The sequence below is a fragment of the Melanotaenia boesemani genome, chromosome 20 (assembly GCF_017639745.1).
Source record: "Melanotaenia boesemani isolate fMelBoe1 chromosome 20, fMelBoe1.pri, whole genome shotgun sequence".
Taxonomy (NCBI): Eukaryota; Metazoa; Chordata; class Actinopteri; order Atheriniformes; family Melanotaeniidae; genus Melanotaenia; species Melanotaenia boesemani.
The window spans coordinates 26,848,066-26,873,602 of record NC_055701.1 but is presented as its reverse complement, the minus strand read 5'-3'; the positions used below and the strand labels follow the sequence as shown (position 1 = coordinate 26,873,602).

Below are 25,537 nucleotides of genomic sequence, written 5' to 3'. Positions count from 1 at the left end.
TGATTTAGTAAAGAACTCATAAAACCAACAACACTGACGTTTCTAAGAGAAAATGGCCAGAGGATCCGCAAAGAGAAACTCCCAGGAATGTGTTTAAACATGTGATGTGGAGTTTCATCGCTATCAGCAATACACACACAAACACTCACACAAACACTCACACACTGCTGAGAACGAAGGAGAATAACGTCTTTTTTTGTTACTGATCTATCTGGTAGAGCCCAAATTTATGATGATTCCTTAGGGGATTAAAAGAAGCATTTTTTGTTATTTACAGGGAAAAACACCACCAACAACTAACGTTGACTCATACAGTAAGTTATTGGATAGCTGTGTATTATAAAGAATTGAGCTTAACTTGTATTTTCATGCACAGAAGTTAGTTAAATAGTATACAGACTAAATGGAAATTTTTCAGTGGTTTCATTAATAAACTGATGTCATTATTAGCAACACAAACTGTTTATTAGCCATTTTTACATTGTTTGCTCAGAAGTCTTTGTGATGAACGTGGTGTCAAGATTAGAATATACATTTTTGTTAAATGAAGCCAAGACTGTTACTATTAGTTTCAGTCTGTGGCTTCATATGTCATCTGATTCAAAGCGTCAGAAAAAACAAGAACAAGTTTCTGAAACATAAATATGAGCTGAAGTTAGAAAGCTGAAGCTACAGAAAATGGAATAGAAAAGCTTTAATAAACCTGATTAATGAGGCAAAGGAAGGTTAATTTACTTTAGGAAAAGTTTAAAATTATTATAGAGAATCAAGCTAGGAGTTAAAGAGTGAAAGAAGCAGAGAGAAGAAGAAAGAGAGAGAAATGAGGAAAAAAACCTCTCAGCCTGGCAAAGGGAAACTAAAAATGTGTCTTTGGTATCTTGTTTCTTACACACAGCACATTCACAACCTACTCTCCCTCATGTGACACTACTAAACATGTAGCTAGGCAACAGCAGGCTAAGTCCGTCTGCTGGATTTGGGTGCAACTTTGTCTGTAAATATTTCAGTGGTCTCACGCACACAGAGACTCTGGAGCAGCCCCCTCTACCTCTGCTCCTGCCCACCATCCTGTCCTCTGGGTGTGGTGTGTCTGAGGGGCAGCATCGGGGCGGAGAGTTGTGGGCAGGCGGAGATATTTTAGGCTCTGGCTAGCCCCCACAGCCCCCGTCTCGGCTGATGGGATGGCAGCAGCCCGACGACGGGGCTTGTGGGTTATGCCACCCTTGGCTTGTTCCTGCCCGAAACCATTTCCATGCTCTCCCACACTGCAGCCAGACAGACTGTCCACACTGCCACCGCCGCTGCACGGCTGACAGTGTGCAGGACACTGCCGCCGACCGCAGAGCCGGACTACTGCACATAAAGCAGTAAACAATGCAGAACCCGGTCACACACACACACACACACACACACACACACACACACACACACACACACACACACACACACACACACACACACACACACACAAGCCATAATGCTTCAAGATCTGACTAAAGTTATGTGGTCACACATGCAGTTAAAATCATTGATCTGATATTAAGTTTATCCTTTCCAGCCTTAAACTTAAACAAAACCAAGAAAAAATTGTTTTAAAAATGCATTTTTTCAGTTTTTCATATCACATTTTTTATCTTTTTTACTCTTAAATGTTAAAATAATTTAAATTCAAACATGCATTAACAGAACTTTGAAAAAAACTGTTGAAAACCTGACATTTTCATTTAAAAAGAGTAGAATTGAACTAAATTGTGCTTTGGACACTTAATGCTTTTGGAATTTGACAGTTTTGGGACCTCCATGGACTGTAGTTCACTACCAGGTCTCATCAGCGTGGTGCCTCCAGTCTGTCACCGTCTACAGCTTCCCGGCATACTACAGCACATTACAGCTCACTACAGACTAGTATGCGCCCGCCCCTTGATCGGCATCTATTTTGAAGTGTTTGTGAGAGTCGGAGGCAGGAGGAGGTGGGGGCTAGGAGACGGAGATGGGTTGCTTCCTAAAATAGGCCTGACAGAGAAATGACAGGACAGGTGGGGCAAGGTTACCGCTGGCCTTGGAATAACAGTGTGCTGCCATAAACCAACAGATTAGCTAACCCCTTCACAGGCCTCCCCTTCAAGACGACTAAGCCTCGTTCCACAAACCAGCCACTCATTCCAAGTTTGACCTCAACTCAGCTCACAACTCAGAAACAGAGCTTAAGGAAGACATGCAACACATGACAGGGCTGAAGGGATGCAACTGCAAAAAACAAACAAAAAGGTTTAGGTCACTTTTCTGTGCTTTACTAACTTATTACAAGTTCTGACTCGATTACTTCACTAAAGTATTGCTTATAATCAATTTTAAGAGTTAGATGCCAAAAGTTAAATGTAATATTTTGGGGTTCAACATTTATGTGTAAACTTTTTTAAACTTAACTTACTTAAACAAACTTTAAGGATTTAATTAAAAACGCTTTCTTAAGAGCGGAACTTTCTTTGTAAAAGAAAAAAATTAGGGCTGTCAAAAGATTACAAATTTTAATCAGATTAATCACAGCTTTCAAATGAATCACGATTAATCACCATTTGCAACCATGCCTGAAATCTGCCCACTTTTACTGTATTGTATCAACAGAACGACCCAATCCATACAAATATTTAGTGTTAACTGACCTTCCCTTGGGTCAACGTCAGATGTCCAATGGTCAGTAAATGCAGCATGTAATGTACTATCATATGTTGTTCTACATCATCTCTACCATGTTCTAGATCATAATTCAGATTTCACATATCATCTCACCAACCGTCTCCATGGTGATAATTTCTGTCATAAAACCAGCAGATGTGACGACTGAAGTTAAACAGCCGACACTGATGAAAAAACTCTGATAAAACTGATGATCTGGATAAAAACATGTTTTCCTTTTATCATTGAAGTGTGAGTGTTTGTGCAGCAGTGATAAAAGTCCTACAGCAGCATCACCCAAAGTAAACACCTGCTGATAAAATAAATCATTGGCTATTTGTTTTACTACTTTTTCTTCACTTTTTTTACATTAGATGATCACTTTAGTAGTAATAATCAGTTCAATATTTCATAAAATCTAGACCTAAAAAAAGATCTCATCTGTGCCCCCCTTTTCCTGGTCAGTGCTCCTGCCTGGCCCCCCCATCAGAACTTTTCTAGATCCGCCCCTGCATAGCTGAAGTATAAACCCTGTCTACCACCAGCCAGCTACTGTGTTAGAGAAGGTCCTGCCAAAAAACAACACTTTGGGGTAAATATGTGACGGTCTGAACCATGAACCGCTAGTTTCCTCCGTCTCAGCTGATCCATAAACACACGCAGCAAGAGAGGAAAGCCGATCAGCTGATCACCGACAGATCACCGACATGATTCACGGAACAACATGAGAGGGGGAGGAGGAGGAAGCAACTGCTGCACAAACAGAGATGACCAGAGATCCTCTAGAGCAGCCATGTTTGTGCAAACATTGGTGCAGGATAAGTTTAAAAAAAAATGCAGGGAAAGTGCGAGTGTGGTCCATCTCTTCCACCATGCCTCTCCACCAGTGATGTGCGGTCAGGAGAGGCAGGTGAGGCAGTGCCTTACCTGTCATGATAAAAAAGAAAAAAGTACATATAAGAAATATCAATATTTTCCACTGATCTTTGTTTTAAATGCATTTTTAGTATGACTCTACACGTTTTTGACATTTTTCTAAGTAAAAATCGCAGAATTTGAGTATTTTCTGATCAAATACAGGACAAAAATCCCGGGTTGGGCAGTGGGGAGCTGTGCTTCATCCAGTACAAACTGGGTTGCATGACGCGTGCCGTTTCTGTTCCTCAGCATATCGCCAATATGAACTTTACAGAAATGTTTGTTATACGACTCTCCACAATCTGTGTAATGTCTTTGCTGTATTTGTGAGAGAATTATTTCTGTTTATCGTACAATAAAGTGCAGAAAAAAGTCCGCAGGTGATGCAGGCAGTACTCTGCCTCACCTCAAAAGAGCACACACATACACACAAACACGTTGTGTGCAGTTTTGCCAACTATGCAACTTTGTCGTCATATTTAGCGAGTTTTCAGACCCATCTAGGGACTTTTTGTTTAAAAAAAGCAACTAGCAACAAATCTAGCAACTGTTTCTGGTATTATTGGAGACTTTTGGAGACTGACATGAGTGAACGTAGTTTATTCTTCTCAATGAGGAATGGGAGCTGCGCAGGCCCCTCCCCTGTCCAAAAGCACTCAGAAGAGGCTTCACGCAGCAGCAGCTGCATTCAGAGCAGGAGATGATGCTCACCTCTGTTTCATGACCAGACTGAAAATGAAACATACAAATCTTCAGCTGGATGATCCTGCACTGGCTTACCGTCAGATATTAATGTCTATTATTGATGAGTGTGGAGGAAATCATTTAGAAAGTTAAAACTGTTTTGAAATGTTGCAGACTCCTAATTAGAAAACAACCTACACTTAACAAAATTAAACTACAAAAAAAAGAAAATATTAACCAAAGAATTATTTTTTATTTTTTTTATATTTTTTGCCTTTTTAAACATCTTTAGGTTGTCTTTTTGTCAATTTTTGCCTTTTCCACGACTTTCCTCTCCACGGCAGCCTCCATAACAACTATATTTACCAGGCTATTATGCACATTAGATGATGTCATCATTCAGCCACTTTTCTTACTGAAGAGTTAGCAACAGTGGGTGTGTGAGTGTAACTGAAAGAGGAATGCTGATGGGATATGAAGCATTAGCAGTAGCTTCAAGCTGTTGGATAATTATTGAAATAAGATTCTCTTTTTAGTTCTTTCAATTGTAAATCTGTTTTCAGAGGAGACAGTTCCTCATCAGCCATGAACCTTACCGCACATCACTGCTCTTCACGTCCTGCCATCATAACAGAAAAGCAACGGCTGTATGGGGCTTGTCATGCCGCACATGCGTTAATTGTGTTAAAAATATGAACTAACAGCAACAGTCCTACACAATGACTATTAAAATGAATAAATAACAGATATTATTAATTGTTTAAGCAGCAACTATGTGCAATCATTTCATTTAAGGAATTAAAAGTTCTCAGTGTGTTTATGCTGAAGGTTATACATCTGAATCTCTAGAGATAACCAAAGGTGTCCCTAAAGGATCAATCTTGGGTCCCATTTTGTTTTCTGTCTTTATAACTGACTTAGATAAAGACATTCAAGTAAAACTACATCTATATGCTGATGATACAGTGATTTACACCCAAGCTTCCACCATTGCAGGAGCAGTACATGAACTTCAGGCTGCATTTCAGCATTGCAAAATATATTGTTGAGTCTAAAATTGGTTTTACATACACAGAAAACAAAGTTTATGGTCTTCAAAAAAACTTGATCACAGCTACTTGACAATTGTTATATCTCGTCCTTAGATGGGCAATCCATAGAGAGAGTATCTTCATACAAGTACTTGGGGATATGGATTGATGATAACCTCTCCTTCAATGTACATATTACAACTTTAGTCAAAAAGCTTAAAGTAAAACAGGGCTTTTATTTTAGAAACAAATCTTGCTTTACTTTTAGTGCTAAAAAGAAACTTGTGGAAGCTACTTTTCTGTCTGTGATTGATAATGATGAGATATTGTACATGCATGCTGCATTCTCAATCTTACGTCATGTTGATTCAGTGTACCATGCCTCACTACGATTCATTACAAACTCCAAGTCCCTCACTCATCACTGAATTCTTTATGATTTAGTTGGTTGGACATCTCTCAAAATTCGTAGACAACAGCATTGGTATATTTTCATTTACAAAGCAAACTTCCACTATACCTCTGTAACCTCCACTCTGTTTGCTCTAATACCTATCAGTTATGCTCCTCAAAGTGGTTACTTTTTAATGTTCCAAGAGTTGCAACAGAATTGGGAAAAACTGCATTCTCCTGTTCAGCACCTTGAGGATGGAATAATCTACAGAAAGATCTTAAACTAGAAACACTTATGTCCATAAATTATTTAAAACTTCCATAAAGAATGTGGTAATGGAGACATGTGCTTGTTTTTTGTTTTTTTTTTTAGATGTTTTTATGACTATGTACTTGTTGTCTTATTATGAAAATGTAAATTGTTATAATATGTATCCTGCATTTACTTTGTGGTCTGGCTGCTACCTTGGCCAGGTCTCTCTTGAAAAAGAGATTTTGTATCTCAATGGGATCTCCTGGTTAAATAAAGGTTAAGTAAATAAATAAATAAATAAAAGTCAACATTTTCCATTAGGCAAAAAAGTAGGCAAAAAAAGGCAAACAAAAAGATGAAATAACAGTATTTGAATTTATGAAAGCAGGACACACAAACCATAAACACCCATGCATTTCCAGTGTGGTGTGCTAAAATTAGAAGCTACTGAAAACATGTCATTCATCTGGATGAAGATGCTCATGCAGCAGATTATTAGTGTGATGTTCACATGTGTTGTCTGACTCTTTCTGCTCACCAGTCATCCTGCATATCCAGATTTAGGTTTTCTGAAGGATAGAAACTCAATTTAAATCCTTTAAAGCAGCCTGTTTAACTGGCACCACACCTGACACCAAGCACTCCCCTGTGTTACTCCACATTGTTAAGGCATTAAAGCTATTTTTTATTGCCTCTTATTCTCATGACTAAGGCACTGTTTACCAATTTTTGATTGTTGATTTTTCCAAAAACAAGTGAAGGATTGAACTCAAGTGAATATAGTGGAACCAACAAATACATGTGAAATATTGTAAGAAGTTGTCTGACTTTTGTAGATATGTTCAAGAAAACAAAGAAGAAAGCAAGAGAAGGTGAAAGGATGTAAATGGAGAAGGGCAGAAACGAACAGAGAACAATGACAACAAAGTTAGAGGAAATAAAAGAAAAGAAGAAAGAGGGGAATGAAATCTGGGGTAAAGAGAAAACAGCCCTGGGTTTGAATTAGGAAGCTGAGCTGCCACAGGTGGGAGTCTGAATTCCCATGACAGTTGTAAAGTCATCCATCTGAGGGGTTGTTATAGAAAGAGGACGTTTTCTTCTTATTCTATTGCATTTTTATAGTTAAAAACTATTGAACAACCAGCAGAAACCTGCTTTTGTCCCCACACTGCTTAAAATAATAGCTGCCATTAGTGTGTCTGCTTGTAAGTTTGACTAATGTTGGTTGTTTCTGAGACCCAGTCAGAGCTTGTGTGAGTTCGTATCACTGATAACTAATAATTAAAGAACCATCTTTGTGTTGCAGGTGTAACTATGGCTGGCAGGGCCTGCTGTGTGATGAGTGCTTGCCATATCCCGGCTGCGTCCACGGTACCTGCAATGAGCCGTGGCAGTGCAGCTGTGAGAAGAACTGGGGAGGCCTTCTTTGTGATAAAGGTGTTTCATTTTGTTTTTCCTGCATAAATAAAACAAAGAATTCTTCTCCTGCTCATCTTTTTCTAAGCTTGGGTCATCACATAACTCATTCAGAAGAACAAACGAGTTGAATTCATGCAGAAAATGTATTAGGTGTAACAAAAACGTATGCAGTTTGATCATGGAGTCAACATTGTTAATATCTGCTGTGCAGATCTGAACTACTGTGGGACCAATCGGCCCTGTAAGAATGGAGGAACATGTATGAACACAGAACCAGATGAATACAACTGCGCTTGTCCGGACAGCTATTCTGGCAAGAACTGTGAGATTGGTAAGTTTGTGCCCCAAATGCACCAGAAAATGATGTGTCAAAGCAAAAGAATATATTAGGTGTAAGATTTATGACTTCCTGTCCAGCGGAGCATGCCTGTGTGTCTAACCCCTGCGCCAACGGAGGGACGTGCCATGAAGTCCCTTCGGGGTTTGAGTGTCACTGTCCTGCTGGCTGGTCTGGGCCAACCTGTGCTAAAGGTGAGAGAAGAAAACGATTAATCAGTTTAAGCGATCTTTACATATACTGGGATGTTTGAAGAGACTTGTCAGCTTAATGTCCAGATTAAACACTATTGAATTTAAGGAAGGATTTAAGACAGTGCCAATGCCTTACCAGAGTTTTAAATCCAGATGTGTGATGTGATTTTAGACACAGATGAATGCGCCTCCAGCCCCTGCGCTCAGGGCGGGACCTGCATCGACATGGAGAATGGCTTCGAATGCCTCTGCTTACCACAGTGGACAGGCAAGACCTGCCAGATTGGTACGTCTCCCTGTGTGTTCCTGTCTGATAACTCATGTCATGTAAGGAGAGACGGTAATCCAGACATCTAAGCATCAGTTGATTTATTTGCTGCTGAAAATTTGTAACAGTTTGTTTGTCCAAGCCAAATAAGAAGTTTTTGGAAGTTGTCTGGAAATATGTCATCTTTTTTTTTAAAACCTGCTGCATGGTGGATGATTTGCTGTGACAAAGCTGGAAGTTGGTGTGTTGCCATGTGTTTAAGCTCATTCCAGCAATCCCATTTGCTTGCTGGGTGCAGCACATCTGGATGTTTGGGTTAGCTGTTGTATTATTCAAGACAGCCATTATGTTCACATGTGTGTGTTTGGGTGCAAGCACGCCCAGCGGAGACACTGGCTGGGTATCATCTGCAACTCGAGCCAGGTGACTTGAGTAAAGCTAAAAATAACCTCCCGCCTGGCAACTGCTAGCCTTGGTACCAAATATACTCCATTGGGGGGTTATCTTTGGCTCCAGACAGGGCATAACAGAAGAGTAAGTACACTACGGTGAGGCAACACCTCAGCACAATCCTCAACCCCTCCCTTCAACTTCTTCCAGGAACCACTTTTTAACCTGTAAACATGTACAGGAAGAAAAAGGAAAAGCAGCGGCTCCTGTAGTCGGTGTGTCCCCTTCTAGTGGGCAGTGGGTGGTACCTGTGGGAGAGCAAGAGGAGACGGGACAGTGTAAGGGAGGGAGTATGGGGTTTTGGGAAAGGGTTCAGGGTGTTTAATTTCAGCAGGCCAACAGGTGCCGCTTACCTCCTGGGAGTAGTATTAATGCACTGTGTTGGTTATAGTGGGCGAGGCGAGGCGGCGCGGCGAGTGCTGCCTCTGAAACTGACCACTTGGAATGCTGCAGGTTGGCCTTCAGGGAATGCAATAGAGAGACATTAACCCTGAGGGAGGAGGTGAAGATAGAGAGGAGGAGGGGGGTGTCGGGGAAAGGGCTGTATGAAATAAATCCCCTTCAGTCATGAACTTCATGCAGTTAATATTTCAACAATTTCACATTTGAAAAAGACCCTGAGTTGTCTTGAGTCTTTAAAACTAGCGAGTATCTAGATGTGTGATGCCTGCAACTGTCCCATATCAGCAACATTTGAAGATATTTGATTCATAAAGAAATTAAACCAGTATTAATGAGCCCATTTTCATTTGTAGAGATGTGGAGCCGATTGTAAAAATGTGAATTTATATAAAACAAAGAATGTCAGACAAGAAAAACTGGAAGAAAACTTACAGCTTTTCTTGGAACTTATTCTGAAATTAATTTGTGGATTCGCAACAAAGAGGAAAAAAGTATAAACTTCTGTTCAGTGCTTCTGTTGGTCACAAATCAAGACCTAGAAAAAATGAGCTACATGAGTTTACATAACTACTAGTTTGAAAACATGGAAACAAAATGAACAAGTCCGAGGTCTGGGAAGACATCAGATCGCTCGGTGCGATGTTTGATAAGAGGCTGCGCTTGGTGATGGGGCTTCTGGTCAGGTTCTTGGCTCTCATTCATTGTCTTTGTGTTTCTCGTCTCTACTTTGCAGACGTTAATGAGTGTGCGGGGAAGCCTTGCCTCAATGCTTACTCTTGCAAAAACTTGATTGGTGGATATCACTGTGCCTGCTTTCGTGGATGGGTGGGCCAGAACTGTGACATCAGTTAGTATAAGTTCAGAAAATCATTTGTAATCTTCAGTCACTTTCCACCTGCCTGCATCACTTAGAGCTGGAGCCTAGCACGCTAGTTTGCTAGCACCTGTTCCACTAGCATCTGGATTAGGGTTAGTTCCTACAAATTTGTAACTTTATAGTTTCATGTGCAACAGGTTTGCATTGAGCAAGCACAACTTTCTTGAGGCTTTGGTTGTGGTTTAACCTCTGCTGAATAGCAACAAAAAAACTATGTAGCTTGTCAATGAAAGAAACTCCATACAGGAGTTACAGATGACATACAGATGCAAGTGGAAGAGTAGCGAGTCCGTAAAGTGCTGGTCTTTACCTCTACTATTTAGTTTCTTCCACACCTCTCTGATGGCTGTTTCTACCTGCCACAAGCTGGGTAACTGCTGTAGACTCTGACTAAAGCTACAACTTCTTTCCAAGCTGTTAAACTTTCTAAATTCTTTGGGAGTAAATTCTTGGCCGTTTAGTTCTTTAAAGTTTATCTTCACCTCTGAATCTGCATCACTTTCAGGCATGGATCACTTTGCTTTGATTGCATCTACCACTTTCACGTAGCGGCAGCATGTTACAAATGTACGCTAAGTTTTCTAATTTAGCTAAAATGACTGAAACCTTTTAATTTCTCTGCAGATATGAACAGCTGCCACGGACAGTGTCAGAACGGGGGGACCTGCAAGGTGAGACTCTGGCAGGTTTTGGTTTTTTTTCTTCATTTTTTAAGTGAGGGAACCAATGTATTCTTTTTTTTTCTAACTCATCACTGATGATTCTGTGTTTTTGACATGCCAATGCTACAACTGCATTTATAGTGGAAACAAAAATCCTGAATAAAGCAATCCTGGTTGGTTAGCTTCAGACTTCAGTTTTGCATAATTCATATTTAAAGTTCTTTGTGAGATGATAAAATTACATGATACGGAATAAATTGCTTGGTTTAGATTTAGTTAAAGATATCTGTGGCTAAACGAGGATTATGACTAGACGCAACGGTGAAATCATGTCTATTGCACACTGGGAACAAAAGAAAGCTATTCAGCCATTGTGTACAGACCTAGAAATATGCCTCAAACATACAACAGCTAAATGTAAAACGGATGTGAAGTTTTGTCTAAAATCCAAAGAAACGAAACTTTAAGTTGAAGTGTTTGGGTCATTTGTGTAACTACTTTATATCAGGACATGGCCAGGGGCTACCAGTGTGTTTGCCAGCCAGGTTTCGTGGGTCGGCACTGTGAGGTTCAGAGGAACCGCTGCTCCAGCAGTCCATGTAAGAACGGCGGCCGCTGCCATGCCTTGCTGGACAACTTCATGTGTGTATGTTCAAAAGGCTTCACTGGTGCAACGTGTGAGGTGAGGTCTACATCCAGCACCTCTTCAAAACACTGCAATGAATCTTCATCACTTATATTCTGCAGATTGTTAAAATGGCTCCAATCTTGTTTTTCTCTGAAGTTACAGAATGATCCTTGCAACCCAAACCCCTGTCAGAACAAGGCCCAGTGCCGCAACCTGATGGGTGACTTCTACTGCAGCTGCCCAGATGACTACGAGGGGAAAACCTGTTCAGAGCTCAAAGACCACTGCAAGACCAACAAGTGTCAAGGTAACGGGGAACCTGAAGTTTAGTACAGATTTATTTGGAAGCTAAAGACAAATGCTTCCAAATCCCTGCCCTGCTGATCGTCTCATTTCCATCCTACCATTACCCCAAGTGATTGACAGTTGCACTGTAGCTGTTGCAACCAACGACACCCAACAGCGGATGTGGCACATCTCGTCCAATGTGTGTGGACCACACGGCCGCTGCATCAGCCAACCTGCCGGGAACTTCAGCTGCTCCTGTGATCCGGGATTCACAGGCACCTATTGCCATGAGAGTGAGTAATTTTAGCTTCACACACAGATACACTCATACACACACGCACTATATTTATCATCAGTTACCGTCACTGGGAACCACAAGTCTTATTGTGAATCAGATTTCTATTTCACTTATAACCACTGTTTAAGTATGGTTTATGGAAGAGGGAAGAAACACCAGAAGGAAAGAATCAGATTTAAGATCCAGATTAAAACAACAACAGCTTTTTTTGTTGTTGTTGTTCATTCACAGATTGTTTTGTGTTGCTTGTTTTTCAACTCAAAATCACATTTTATAACAGGAAAAGTTGATAAATGTAGAAGTGTTAAACAATTCAGAATCCTAAAATACAGAAGTTGTCAGTCCATGTTGAGATAAAGAAAAGTGTAAAATGTAGGCTGAATTTAAAGTTTTCAAACTTATTTTTAGATAAATGTTGGATTTTGAAGGAGAATTTATATATATATTTTTTAATTAAATCACTGTGTCCCAAATCTCCACTCTGTCCTTGCAGACATTAATGACTGTGCCTCATCCCCCTGTAAAAATGGAGGCACTTGCATTGATGGGATCAACTCCTTCCAGTGTTTCTGCCCAGATGGCTGGGAGGGCAGCCTCTGTGATGTTGGTGAGTCTGTGTGGGTGTGTAGCAAACATAGACTGTATATAAAAGATGGACAGAGCCTCTGTGACGTCACCTGTAGGTTTCTGAAGAACTGCATTGAAGCTCATTGGGCGGTTTTCACCGTCGCCATCTTGGCAGGGTCACATGTGGCGTCATTCTCAGAAAATCCATAAATGGGCAAAGAGGTGGAGCTGAGAGGGGAACTGTGAAGGTGTGGGTGGACGATTGACACCCATCAAACTCCGAGCTGCCTGTAGCTAAGAGCTAACCATGCTAACCTGGGGCTAACAGTAGCTACCCAGCTAACGAAGGTCAGCGGACTAAAGCAAAGGCGCACTGTTAGCCGGCTAAAACCCGCAGTTGTTCTGCACTCCATTCTTTTATTTGATGCCTGTCAATCAATAGGACACACCCCTAATTATGCCAGATTACAAGATCAAATAACATCCAAACGGATGAGTTTGTTGACCTGTTGTCATGAAGGTAAATTTGACTTATTAATCCTAAAATGGATTTTTGTACCAGGCTTTAAACACGTTTATGTCTGCTGTGAAGTTGGTCTTTTTAACATAGGAGTCTATAGGGACTGACTCTGTTCTGGAGCCCTAGCAGATGAGGGGTAAATTGCAATTTTTTACACTTCGCATAGGCCTCAAATTTTACTGGCGGAGGTTGCCGCTTGGTAGCAAAGAACTGGCTTTAGGTCAATCTAAGCAGTTAAGTAGTTAAGTAAGTAACATAACATTAATAAAATAACTTTCATAAATTGGCATAATACAAATGAAGTTATAATAAATGCATTGGATTATGATAGGATTACATGGAACTGGACTGAATTGGATTGCAGTGTCCTGAATCTACGTGGAATATATTTTAATAAGCTGTATTTATTTGTTTACCTTTCTTTGTAGCACCTCAAGGTGTTAAGAATGACTTTTCTTGTAAAATCTACATTTTATGAATAAACTGAACTGAATTGAATGGAAATCAAATAAACTGCGAGCTTAGTGCATCTAAATTACATCAAAGGAAGAATGCTCACATTTGTCGATGATACTGTTATTTATAATGTATTTATGTAAAGAGAAAATACTGAGCTTAATTCAGCATTTCTGTTAGCTTAACAAATCAATGTTATTTAATTTTAATTATGATTTAATGAAAACTTTAAGTGTCCCAAGTAGATTTTTGCATAATGGTAACACTGCTTCCCAATAATATAACTTTTTTTATAATAGAGTGCTGTATTTTTTTTATATCTGCAGACTAAGATTATTACCCTTTTTTCTAGCTAGAAATGTCACCTGTGTATATTTATAGGTATTTAGATTATTTTGATTTTTATGTAGCAAAATTTGTTTGAAAAAAAAAATTGCTAAATTATTATTAACTCAAAGACTTGAAACATATTGTTTTACTAATAAAATGTGTAATTCAGAAAAAATAAAAAAGTATATGAAACTTTACCTTTGATGGACTGGTGACCTGTTTAGGGTGTACTTTGCTTCTCATCTGATAACAGCTAACTCTGCATTGGAAAAATTAATACAGAAAAGGAAATTGGTCTATTTTTACCTAAGAAGCTTTTGATTTGTGTGTTTGTGACCAAGATGTGAATGAGTGCGGCAGAAACCCCTGTCAGAACGGAGGCCAGTGTGTCGACTTGCTGAACGACTTCTACTGCAAATGCGTAGACAACTGGAAGGGAAAAACCTGCCACTCACGTAAGTTCAAACCTGTGTAAATGGCAAAATGCATTAATGCATAGACGTTTTTATACTTTAACACTAGAACCCCTGGTTTTTCAAATGCTTGTATCTCTGTTAAAATCAAACCTAAAGTGCAGAAGTAAATGCTTATCTCAGCTGGTACCAAGTGATGTTTGTAATCTGCTTTTTGTGCTGCCTCTGTCCAGGTGAGAGCCAGTGCGACTCCAATACCTGCAGTAATGGAGGCACATGTTACGACCATGGCAACACCTTCCTGTGCAGCTGCCCCTCGGGGTGGGGGGGCAGCACCTGTAACACAGGTCAGACACCTGCTGTATTCACACTAACAATGCAGTGTTACACCTTACTGCAGCCAAGCAGAATAAAGTTTTTTTTTGTTTCCAGCTAAGAACAGTACCTGTGACTCGGGTCCATGTGAGAATGGAGGAACATGTGTTGGTGCGGGAGATACCTTTACTTGCATCTGCATAGACGGCTGGGAAGGATCCACTTGTGCACAAAGTATGTCACCTTCACATTACCTTGATATGAATATATGTACAGTTGAAAAGATCTTGCACATAATCTCAATATAGTTTGAAGAAATTATTGAAAGTTTATAAAATTTCACCAGAAAGTTTAAAGTTATCTGATAAGTTTTTTGTTCTCATTCTGTTTCTTGCAGATGTTGATGACTGCAATCCACATCCCTGGTAAGCCCCGCTTTTTAGCTACTATCAGCGCTCAGAAATCCATTTATTTATACTTTTGGGGGGTTGTTAGTATTCACTTGTCTTTTCCTCAGTTCTTCATTCATCTTATTTCTTTTTTTTTATTGATGAGCTAGATGTTGTGATTTCTTGCTCAGATTATTAGTTGGTGCTGCTGATGAAATGTTCTTTTCTTAACTTTCCACTGAAAACAAAGCTGGCTACATCACAGAATCACACAAGAAGATTCAACTGGGTTCAAACTGAGGTGTAAATCCTGCCTTACACTACTTAAAATGTCCCCTCTCCCGGTGATGCAAGGTGCATCCAGAACCAGCAGGTTATCACAAGTTGCTTGTGGTGCTGTGTTAATGGTTCGCATATCCAAAACATTGCAAGTCTTCATTACACAGAAAGTACAAAAACATCTGACAGATACAGAAGCATCAGAGACGCTGCCTTGGATAAGAACCCCCCACCCACCCACCCATTCAATGACTGACAGGTGGATTAGTGGTGGTTTTGGTTTGAGGATGAGGAGTTAGTGGGGGGGGGCAAGACAGTGTGAAGAGACGCCCCTCTCGCCATTCAGCAACCCCGACCTGGGGCTGGTTGTGAGGAGCAGAGGTGTTTAGGCGTGGGGGGTGGAGGGGGTGGAGGGGGGGGCTCAGCATGTGGTCTGCATGGATTTACATATGAAGTCCAGACATTGATCTGGGATCAGCCTGAGCTTCAGCCTACTGCCGCTCTCTTCTAGCTGAGCAGGCCGAGCGTGGGACGCTTTACCGCCACACACACCGACCTCAGTGGGTTCATCCATCATTCCTCACAACCACTTTTAACTTTATTTCTGCCACTTTAGAAGCTCAAATAACCTGGAAACATTTCTGATTTTCCACAATGGGAATGAATAACAAAATAAATTCTCAGATACTCAGAAAAAGATGCTTTATTGGTGAATTTGTGTCACTGGACTTAAAGTGAGACTTCTAGAGGAACTTCCAGTTGAATTTTAGATTATTCAGATACTGCTCAGATTTTACTTCCACTGATTTAACCGATGTTTCTAGATAAAATAATCCATAAAAATAATGTAGTAATTAAGTCTCATTTATTGTTCTTGCACAGCTATCTCTTATTTTATCCACTGAAAAGGAAAAAAATTCCCTAAAAGTTGCACGTTTAATGCAATATAGATGGTTTTCACTGGAAGAAGAGAAGAAGTTTTGATGGTCTGTGGAACAAGAAGAAACCAGGTGTTTGATTCTGTCTCCTCTGCAGCTACAACGGCGGCATCTGCGTGGATGGCGTCAACTGGTTTCGCTGTGAATGCGCCCCAGGATTCGCCGGACCGGACTGCCGCATCAGTGAGTCCCTGGGAACCGGGGTCAGGTGGGCGGGGGGTCAGAGGTGAAAGGCCGTGGTGGGGGAGCATGAGCCGATTGTTTCAGGGCGACAGATTAGGAAGCCTTTTAGGAAGACGGTCTTAACCTCTCACCTCTGCACTGAGCCGAGGTCAGAGCTGAGGTTCGTCAGACGGGTCAGTGCGCTCTCCCGCGGTCTGCGGGGGGAGAAATCTCTTCAGAAAGGCCTTTTCAGAACCAGAGTGTTATCCATTTTAACCGTTTCAAACCAAACTGCTATCAGGTCATTGTGCAGACAGCGATTCTCTGAATTCCATTACTCATTGGAGATTTTCGGATAAACATTCAACAATACACCAAAGAAAACTTTTATAAAGCTGTGCATCTTCTTTTTTCATTCCTGTTTAGTTTGTTTTCACTCTACATGAATATCCTAAATTTAAAGAACATTAAATGATCTGGACTCTCACATCTAAACCTCAACTTGTATATTTTCGAGTGTGTTGAACTGACGATTCTCCACTTTCTCTTCAGACATAGATGAGTGTCAGTCGTCTCCGTGTGCTGAAGGTTCATCCTGCATTGACGAGATCAATGGCTATCGCTGTGTTTGTCCCCCAGGACAAGCTGGACCTCGCTGTCAGGAGTGTAAGTATGAGTCCCAGTGGTGTTTAATGATGTACAGACAAACCTTAAATTAATACATTTTTATTTTAATTCTTTGTTTGAACATGAGGAATTGAATTCTGATAAAAGAAGTCAGACAGACGGGAATACATTTGATTTTACTAATGAGAATATGTGTGCATGATGTCCACCTAGTGTATCCTGCATTGTTTGAGGGAAAATCCTCAAAAGTCAAGACAAGTAGGGATTGGATGTCTGAAATCCTTCGTTTATGGGCCTACCATACACCTTATATACAGTATGGCTTTGAACCAAGCTGTTTAAACCTAAGAAATCCAGATGAAAACATGCTCGTAAGAGGCAGTTTTAGAATGTATCTTCAGGTGTTATCTTTCTACAGTATTAGCTGTAGCACATCTTTTCCTTGTATGTATCTAAGAAATAGGAAGCTAAACGTTTGACATTAAAAGCATCTGCAGCACAAGAACAGTACAGTTTTCAGAAGTGAAGAAGTTTTAATAGTCTGTGGAACAAGAAGAAACCAGATGTTTCTGAGAGATGCATCTGGATGATCCATCAACTCTTTGTTGAAGCCTCATCAGAAATGGTCTCCATGGAAGGGTGGTTGTCAACATACGGCGAAAAGGCTGAGATATGGAGTGAAAATCAGTGGCAACAGGTCTGATAGAGGGATGAATCCTCCTGGACCTCAACATTATAGAAGCAGTGTTGGATTATCTGGACAGAGAACTGAACAGTTCCTGAAGACTACTCAAAGAAAGGACCAGAAAGCTTGTCTAAGGTCAAAGCAAATATTGACTTTCAAGCTCTAAAGAACTGCATAGTACACAGTACATTATCTCTACATGACTGGAAAAATAAGGTTTCCCTCTAAAAAAATAAAACAAAAGAAAAGAAACAGCACATATATACTGAACTGGTCTTTCCTTCTGTCCAGTCATCGGTCTTGGGAAGTCGTGTCGTCATGCTGACCTTCAGTATCCTCATGGCAGTCGGTGGGATGAGGAGTGTAACACCTGCCAGTGTGTCAACGGGAATGTTCACTGTTCCAAGGTTTCACAGATCATCTTATTTTTCCAGTTTTCATTATTTAGTTATTTACAAAAACACTCAGTGATTAGGAAGCTCCATTTCAAACCTCGCTGTATTTTCCCAGGTGAGATGTGGTCGTCGGCCCTGCATCCTCCAGAAGGCTCTTCCACCGGCGGACACAAACCCTCAGTCCTGTCCTGGAGGTCACGAGTGTGTTGAGCATCAGTTCCTAACCTGCTTCTCACCGCCCTGTCATCAGTGGGGTGTGTGTTCAACACCAGACCCCCCCACGCCTCTGCAGACCCAGTGTGAGCCTAACAGTGGTTACCTAGACAACAACTGTGCTCACATCACACTCATCTTCAAAAAGGACAAAGTGCCACAGGTGAATGATTGACGCAGAGCTTGAACCTATACACACACACACACACACACACACATATATATATATATATGTGTGTGTAAATGAATCAGCTACTGTCACCAAATAGGATCCCCCTTGCCGAGTCGGGAGTTTCTGAAGCTGTATCTTCAACAGTCTTAGGAGGATTTAGATGATGTGATTGTTCCTCACCAGCAGTGCAGGCGCTAATCTGCCTTGTGTTTGTGTGTGTGTGTGTGTGTGAACAGGGCACCACTGTAGAGAACATCTGCTCGGAGCTACGGTACCTCCCTGTGACTCGGACATTGGCCGAGGAGCGAGCACTGCTTATTCTCTGTGACCTCTCCTACTCCTCTAGTGATGCTGTGGAGGTTGCCATGGTAATTACTACACACATTTGCACACTTATATATAGTTTTGCCCCAAACACAACACCAAACACCTTTGAAAGCATTTGTATGCACAGAAATCTGATGCTACATTTGTTTTATAAATTACGATACATGGATATAAAAACATTTAAAAAGCTTGTTCCTACTGAACTCAGATGTATGTTGACACAGACGTTCTCCATCAAGCTGTTTTTTCTTTCTTTTGTTTTTTTGTTTTTTCAAAACAGCAAATCAGATCAAATCACTTCCAGAGAAGTCCAGTAATATCTAAATCTTTTTCTATTTTTGGTGTTTTCTCTCTTTATTCCAAGAAAGACAAAGAGGACAAGGAAAGAAAGAGGAGGGGAGGCATTTGAAGATTTTAACATCTGGAATATATTAGGTTTTTCTGGTGGAACACCTTGCTAATGCGTCTCTTCTTCCTGTACTTGTTTTATCTCTCTTCTGCTCTACTACTCTGTCTGTAGTTGCTTTGACTTGCTTTCTTGTCCTGTATTTCCTCCCTTTCCCTCCTATTGTCAGCCTGTCTCTCTCGGCCACCCAGACTTGATGGAAATCAGTCACTTTAGAGTTCTAAGCTCATAATAGAGGGGATTAGTTCTTGTTCCTCTGATGTTTGCGAGTCTGTTCTAAGTGATAGATACAGGAAAAGGAGTGGTAAGCCCAACATCCACCCAAAACCCCACAATAAGGCTTTCATTTCAAAAGAAACAGAAAATATTCCCACTCACAGTGGACTCATGTTTCAGGAAAATGTCAACACTCATCTCAAACCATTGCCAACATTTACATATAATTAGCAAATGTTATGAACTGGAGCAAATGAGAAGTGCTTCTGTATGTTTGTTGAGTTGTTGTGGGAAGGATTCAGCACAACAGCACAACAAGTTGACATACTAAGGTTAAGTTGAATGTATTGCAACAATGAACTGAACCTAAATATTTGATAATACTGAGTTATAGCTTTCTGCATGTTTCCACAAGCTGTGGAAACTGTCCCATAGACCTCCATCCATAAACTATTAGCAAGTAACTGTTTGAAGCTATAGTTTACTGTCATTCAGTTCACAATCCACTGTCATGGAGATTCATTCACTGGAGCACCAACATCAAAGTGGATAGCTGCCGTCTTCCTGCAGTAAACCGTCAGGACACTCTCAGCTTGTATGGACGAGCTAAAGCTAAGCTGCTCAGAACAGAGCCACCAGATGAGAGATGTTGTCAATTTCTCTCAAGTTAAAAAAATGTCAAAGGGGTGTAGATGACAGCTGTATTAGGGATATTTGACATTTTCCCATCTGCAGAATGCCCTTTAGCAACAAGGTGCTGTGATGGGATAAAAAAAAGAATGAGCTTCTTAACACCCTGAGATAAAATTAACAAGGTTTTTTTAGACTCAGTCAGTATAACCGCGAGGAAGAAGTGACTTCCATTAAATATTTAGGTTTAAGTGGCTTCAGATGATGAATTTTTAGGTGTTTCCCTTCAGAGTAGCTGTTAACCGTCAGGAAACACTCATATAGAGTATGTTTTGCATGACGTCATCGCAGTGCGTGCTGCCATTTTGTGGGTCAAGTGGTCAAAGAGAATGATAGCTTATAGTGATCAGCTGCTAACAGCAAATTCAGTTTATAATTAATATAAATGTTAATGTTAGCAATGGTTTATAGTTGTGAACAGATGTGGGAATCGTTCACCAACCAACTTTTAAACAGTCATCTCGAATGTGCGCATACTGATTTATTTGTTTCATTGTATGCTTTGTAAGTACAAGTCTTTTATAAGTACAAGTCTACCCTACTTTTCCTAGTTATGTTGTTTGATAAGACACCCTAGATCTAGAATAAAATTAGGAAGTAATGGTCACAACTCCTTGTGGATTTGTAGGATTTCAGTTCCTCTAGCATGTATAAACTTTTGTTGGTCACCAAGTAGTTGAAGATGTCAGAGTACGCAGCTTAAGGTGAAACTGTCTCGGTCTCAGACTTACTTGTTGCAAAGTCATTGTACGGGTCTCTGCCACTGGTAAGTCCAAGTTTTTTATCATATCTTTCCTTAGATGCGACATCCAAACTGGCACTGTACTTTTTCACTTTACCTAGGAAAACAAGGTCATGTTGACAGATGAATAACTTTCCTTCGTGTGACCCACAAAATGGCGGATATGTGTATCGACCTGTGTGTAAATGAAGGAAGCAAAAGAACTCTATAAGATACTGACTACTCATATGTACTACACAAAACTCTACCAAAGTCTGATGCCTATAACTTTTTTTAAAAAGTTATCAGATTAAGTTTGTATTATTAATTAACAACTATATAAAGTCAGCAGATTAACTGGTGATGGGTAAGGGTGTCAGGATTGGGTATAAATGTAGCAGCCACCAATGCCTTTGTTTTTCCAGTTAAGGATAGTGCCATGGCTTCGGCCAATTCAGTTATCTTAAAAAAAAATATTTATATTTCCATCCAAAATTTCAAAAAACTTCATCCAACCACATAATATTTTGATAGCACTACATTGAAAACCATCATAGCTTCATCATCAATATAACCGCTAAAAATAATTGTATTGGAATTGTGACTGTTAATTGAAGTTTCAAACAAACTTATAATATAACAAATAAATTACAAATTTAAGTTGCCACTGTATTTGAGAACATTTCAAATCTTTCCAAAATGTGTATTAAAATGGCATTAATGGAACTAGAAAAAACAAATGCATAGATGGATATTAGTTTTCTTGAGGGGATATATATATTCATGTTTGATTGTATGTGTCTACATAAAAAAAACTAAAGTTCATGGGAAAAACCTCTGGTCACACAGATTAACAGGGTGTGATGATTATGAAATGCTTTCACCTGTACATGCCTGACATAACTTACCAAGTCTGTGCAAGCTAACAAAGAAATTTACAGGGATCTTAAATGCAAGTCAGTCAATAGAAACTTCGCTTTCTCATCTGTTCATTCGAGATGGTGGTCAGTGGTATGTGAGTTTTTACATGTTTTAAACTGAGCCTTGTGACATGACGTGTCGGTCTGGAAGGCGGGGTTAAAGGTGTGTGAATGAGCTGCTGATTTCTTCAGGAGAAGAAAGAGGAGTGTTTGTCCCCAGGCGAGCAGGGAGCACAGCTGGCCTCCTCTCTATTGTTTGTCCTAATTGAACTACACAGCACACAGCTAATCCCTCTCTGTCCCCCCACCACCCTCGGCTCTCAACCTCAGCACCCTATTAGGCAATTAACTCCACCCTCTGTGGTCTCAGCAGGGGGGGGGGGGGGGGGGTCTGTCCACAGCTTGCCAGATGTTAGGTTGAGAATCTCTTTTATTCTGACAGATGAATGTGTTTTCTTCTCTTTTTTTTGTTGTCCTGCAAAGCCTTAGGCAAGACTTTGACCATTTACCAAATGGTGCTTCTTTACTTTTTCTGCTGTATTGACCGAATCCCACTAAACCCATTTTGTCACTACACCTGATGTTTTTTTACTTATTAACCTAAAATCAACGTTTACCCAGAAGTTTCAGGAATATGTGTCCCGTGTCATGAAATTCAACTTTTAAATGCATAAAACTTTAAGGACAACCTTTTGCGAGTCACTGGAGAAGGATGTCATGATGGAACAAAAACCTCTTAAACCTCTTGAGCCAATAAAAAAACCAAGTTGTTTTATTCCATCATGGAATAGGTCAACTGGTTTCATCAATAGATAAACTTCAGCCTCAAGTTGATTTCTCTCCTGTGCATGTATACTGGGACAAGCACCTAAATATCCGGGGTTAACATCACAGCTTGGCTCAGCTGTTTTTATAAAGGAACTGAATAAGTTGACAAAAATTAAATGAACTGAAAAGTAAGTGTAAGAAAGTGTAAATGAGGTGTAAATAGAAAATTAAAAAATGTAATTTCTGTCCCCAACATCTTCATCTCTACAGTCTTATGAACAGGACGGACGGTCGAAGGACAGTGACTGTGGACAGATCCAGAATGCGGCTAGTGCCATCACTGGTGCGCTGTCCAAACGCCACAACAGCAGCGTCATTCTGGCCGTGGTGGAAGTCAAGGTGGAGATGCAGGTGGAGTGCACTCCTGTTGGTAAGTCGCACATGACGGCAACTCAGAAGCTCTCAGTGGTTTGATTATTTTAAGCCTTTCTCAGTTTTTGTTGAATTATTGGACTTTTTACATAGCACACATGCTGTTTTAATGCATTTGGCATGTATTAAAGTTAGTGAGCAGTTGGAAGCTCATCACCAAACCCCACTCAAAGAGCTAAAACTAATATTGACAATGCAAAGACAGACATATATCTTGCGTTTATCTGTTCATTGACAGCAGCTGTCTTTTAAAATGCTCTTGTAACTAGCTATCTGGATCATTTTTTTTACTTTTTATAAAATTAGTTGTTCATTTTGGTGAGCAAGGTAGATGTTTGCCACATAGAAAACAAACAAAATAGTTAGTAAATTAGCTTTTTTTTTAACCAGTCCTGTTTTTTTGTTAGCAAACTAGAGATAAACTAGCTTGCAAATAAAAAAAAGGAATAAATGAACAAACAAAACACTTGTTAGCAATTTTCTAGCTAGATAGCTAGTTATAAATTAGATTTTAACTAGCTACCTTTGTTTGGTTAGCAAGGCAGACATAAATTAGTTTGCTAACCAAAAACCAAACAAAAAAAAAAAAAAGATGCAAAACAGTTTGTTAGCAAGTAAGCTTCTTGCTAGGAAGCAATTAATTACAGATTCATATTTAAACTATCTATATTTGTTTAATTAGCAAGTCAGATATAAACTAGTCTGCTAAACAAAAACAAAAAAACTTACAAAAGAAACAAAAAATTGACTCGAAACAGCTTGTTAGCAAGCTAGCTTCTTGCTAGTGAGCTAGTTATAGATAAGCTTTTTAACCAATGAGTAATTTTTTGTTGGCAAATTAGATATAAATTAGCTTGCTAATAAAAAAAAGAGAAATAAAAAAGAAAACCAAAAAACCAAAACTATTTGTAAGTAAGCTAGTTAAATATACCTTTTAATCAGCTGAATTTGTGGCTTGCAAGAATCAAATAAGCTGTCCTTTAAAAGTTCAACTTCTAATATCTTGCTTAGACCTCCTAACATCTCTTTAAACTCTCTCCTTCAGGTTACCTGGTTCCTGTGCTGTGTGTTGTCTTCAGCCTTCTCTGGATCTTCTGCATTGTCGTTTGCATTTGGTGGACCCGTAAGAGGAAGAAAGAGCGTGAGAGAGCAGCCCAATCTGAGGAGACCACGGTCAACAACCAGCTGGAGCCTCTGCGGAGCAATGCCATCAAGGACAACCGCGACAAAGACATTCATTACGAATGCAAGAAACTGATGGGCCCCTCCGACAGGACGTGTGATGGGGCTGAGGGTGAGGAAGAAGGAGAACGTGAGGGGGATCATGAGGAGGATGAGGAGCGGGCACTTGGCATGGGAGATAAGTGTCCAGCTCAAAAGTGCTCTATCGTGGGGGTGCAGGACAGGGGGCTGATGGTTAAAGGAGTGGTGATCTGCACAACGCGCAGCGGTCCAGTTAAGGGGCCACACCGGACAACGTACAGCCCCAAAGACAATCGGTGTAAAAACCTCAACGCCACCAAGCTCAGCGAGGACGTTAAAGACCAGTATGTGTGAACACCGGGAGGACAGACAGAGGCAAATTCAATGTCACCGAATTTTTTGCAACAGTTGAAAGCACCAAAATTGAAGATTACAGATGCTTTAATTTTATAATTGTTGTTTGTTTGTCACACCTTATTTAAATTCTTTGTCTGCTGCACAGAGGCTTATATATGGGTAGGCTTATGTTACCCCCCACCCAAAAAAAAAAAAAAAAAAACTGAAAAAAAGCATGGAAAGATAACGCAGAAAAACAACAACGATGGCATGGAAAAAAAGAATCACTCCATCCACAGGATTTCAGTTTAACCACCACACTGTTGAGTTTTTCGTTTATCTCTTTTTTCTGTTTACAAACACTGTCGTGTTACTTCATGATTGAACACTTTGCTGTTTTCTTTGGATCTTTGAGATTTAATCAATCACTGGCTGGCAGCTGTTAACATTATTTCTACTGTCTGCCTTAGCCCAAACCTGCGGGCCTTTTCTACACTGTCTCGAAATCTTATTTTTTGTTTAAAAAAAGAAAAATGAAAAAAGAAAAAAAAAGTTTTCTATACATTTAGTTTGGTCTTTTTTTATGTTGGCGCGGAGAATCCACTGTGTGATGCCTGGCATGAGAATTTTTTTGTTTACATTTATAAATACCTTTTCCATTTTGTGTTAAGGCTTCAAGGTTCTTACTTCTTTGCTTTCAATATAATTATCGCCGCAGTTTGCAAGTCTACATGGTCATTCTTCAGTATTTGCTTTTGTAAAAAAAAAAAAAAAAAGTGCCTTCAGCCCTTTTGTCCTCTTTTTTTCTCCCGTTCACTTTATGCAGATTCTTAATACATATAAAGGGAAAGAAGTTCTAATAACAAACTCTTCATATCGCAGTAAAGATGGTTTTTATTGTGATGTACATATGTAAATATGATCAAATGGCTGTGTATATTTGAGTTTAGTAAGTTAAGTGATGCTTTGTATCATAGTTATTCTAAAGAATAAGATTGTTTTGTGATTTTATTTTATGTCATTCCGTTTATTAGACACCATGACTAGTTTTTATACAGATTTGACTTTGTTTCTGGTCCCACTGAATCATGAACGTATAATTTGTTACACCTGTTAAAAACACAAATGCAGCATTGGAAGAACGTTTTCTTAGTTGTCTTATTGAAAGGTTATTTTTATTACATCAGAGAAAATTTGCTGTGTTGGAGCTATTGAAATTATAGCTATATAAATATTTTTGTTCCCTTCCCACCCTTTGTTCTAATGGAGGCCTCATTCA

At 39.8% G+C, this 25,537-nt stretch overlaps 1 protein-coding gene across 3 annotated transcripts in view; it reads left to right on the top strand.

Moving 5' to 3' along the window:
* The window catches only part of LOC121631381 (protein jagged-2-like), a 60,723-nt gene extending 35,656 nt beyond the window's left edge, over positions 1-25,067 (top strand). Inside the window, exons 6-26 of one of the 3 annotated variants that reach the window (XM_041972251.1) lie at positions 7,262-7,392; positions 7,586-7,705; positions 7,792-7,905; positions 8,078-8,191; positions 9,759-9,872; positions 10,527-10,573; positions 11,073-11,246; positions 11,355-11,499; positions 11,609-11,773; positions 12,272-12,385; positions 13,993-14,106; positions 14,298-14,411; positions 14,497-14,613; positions 14,777-14,804; positions 16,083-16,168; positions 16,700-16,813; positions 17,751-17,866; positions 17,970-18,230; positions 18,476-18,607; positions 22,558-22,717; positions 23,765-25,067. In XM_041972251.1, the coding sequence (XP_041828185.1) occupies positions 7,262-7,392; positions 7,586-7,705; positions 7,792-7,905; positions 8,078-8,191; positions 9,759-9,872; positions 10,527-10,573; positions 11,073-11,246; positions 11,355-11,499; positions 11,609-11,773; positions 12,272-12,385; positions 13,993-14,106; positions 14,298-14,411; positions 14,497-14,613; positions 14,777-14,804; positions 16,083-16,168; positions 16,700-16,813; positions 17,751-17,866; positions 17,970-18,230; positions 18,476-18,607; positions 22,558-22,717; positions 23,765-24,276 (2,992 nt within the window). In that variant the 3' untranslated portion in view covers positions 24,277-25,067. Of the gene's footprint in view, positions 1-7,261; positions 7,393-7,585; positions 7,706-7,791; positions 7,906-8,077; positions 8,192-9,758; positions 9,873-10,526; positions 10,574-11,072; positions 11,247-11,348; positions 11,500-11,608; positions 11,774-12,271; positions 12,386-13,992; positions 14,107-14,297; positions 14,412-14,496; positions 14,614-14,776; positions 14,805-16,082; positions 16,169-16,699; positions 16,814-17,750; positions 17,867-17,969; positions 18,231-18,475; positions 18,608-22,557; positions 22,718-23,764 lie in introns of all 3 variants that reach the window. The other 2 variants (XM_041972250.1, XM_041972252.1) reach the window with 2 other exon arrangements.
* Positions 25,068-25,537: the final 470 nt, after the last annotated feature.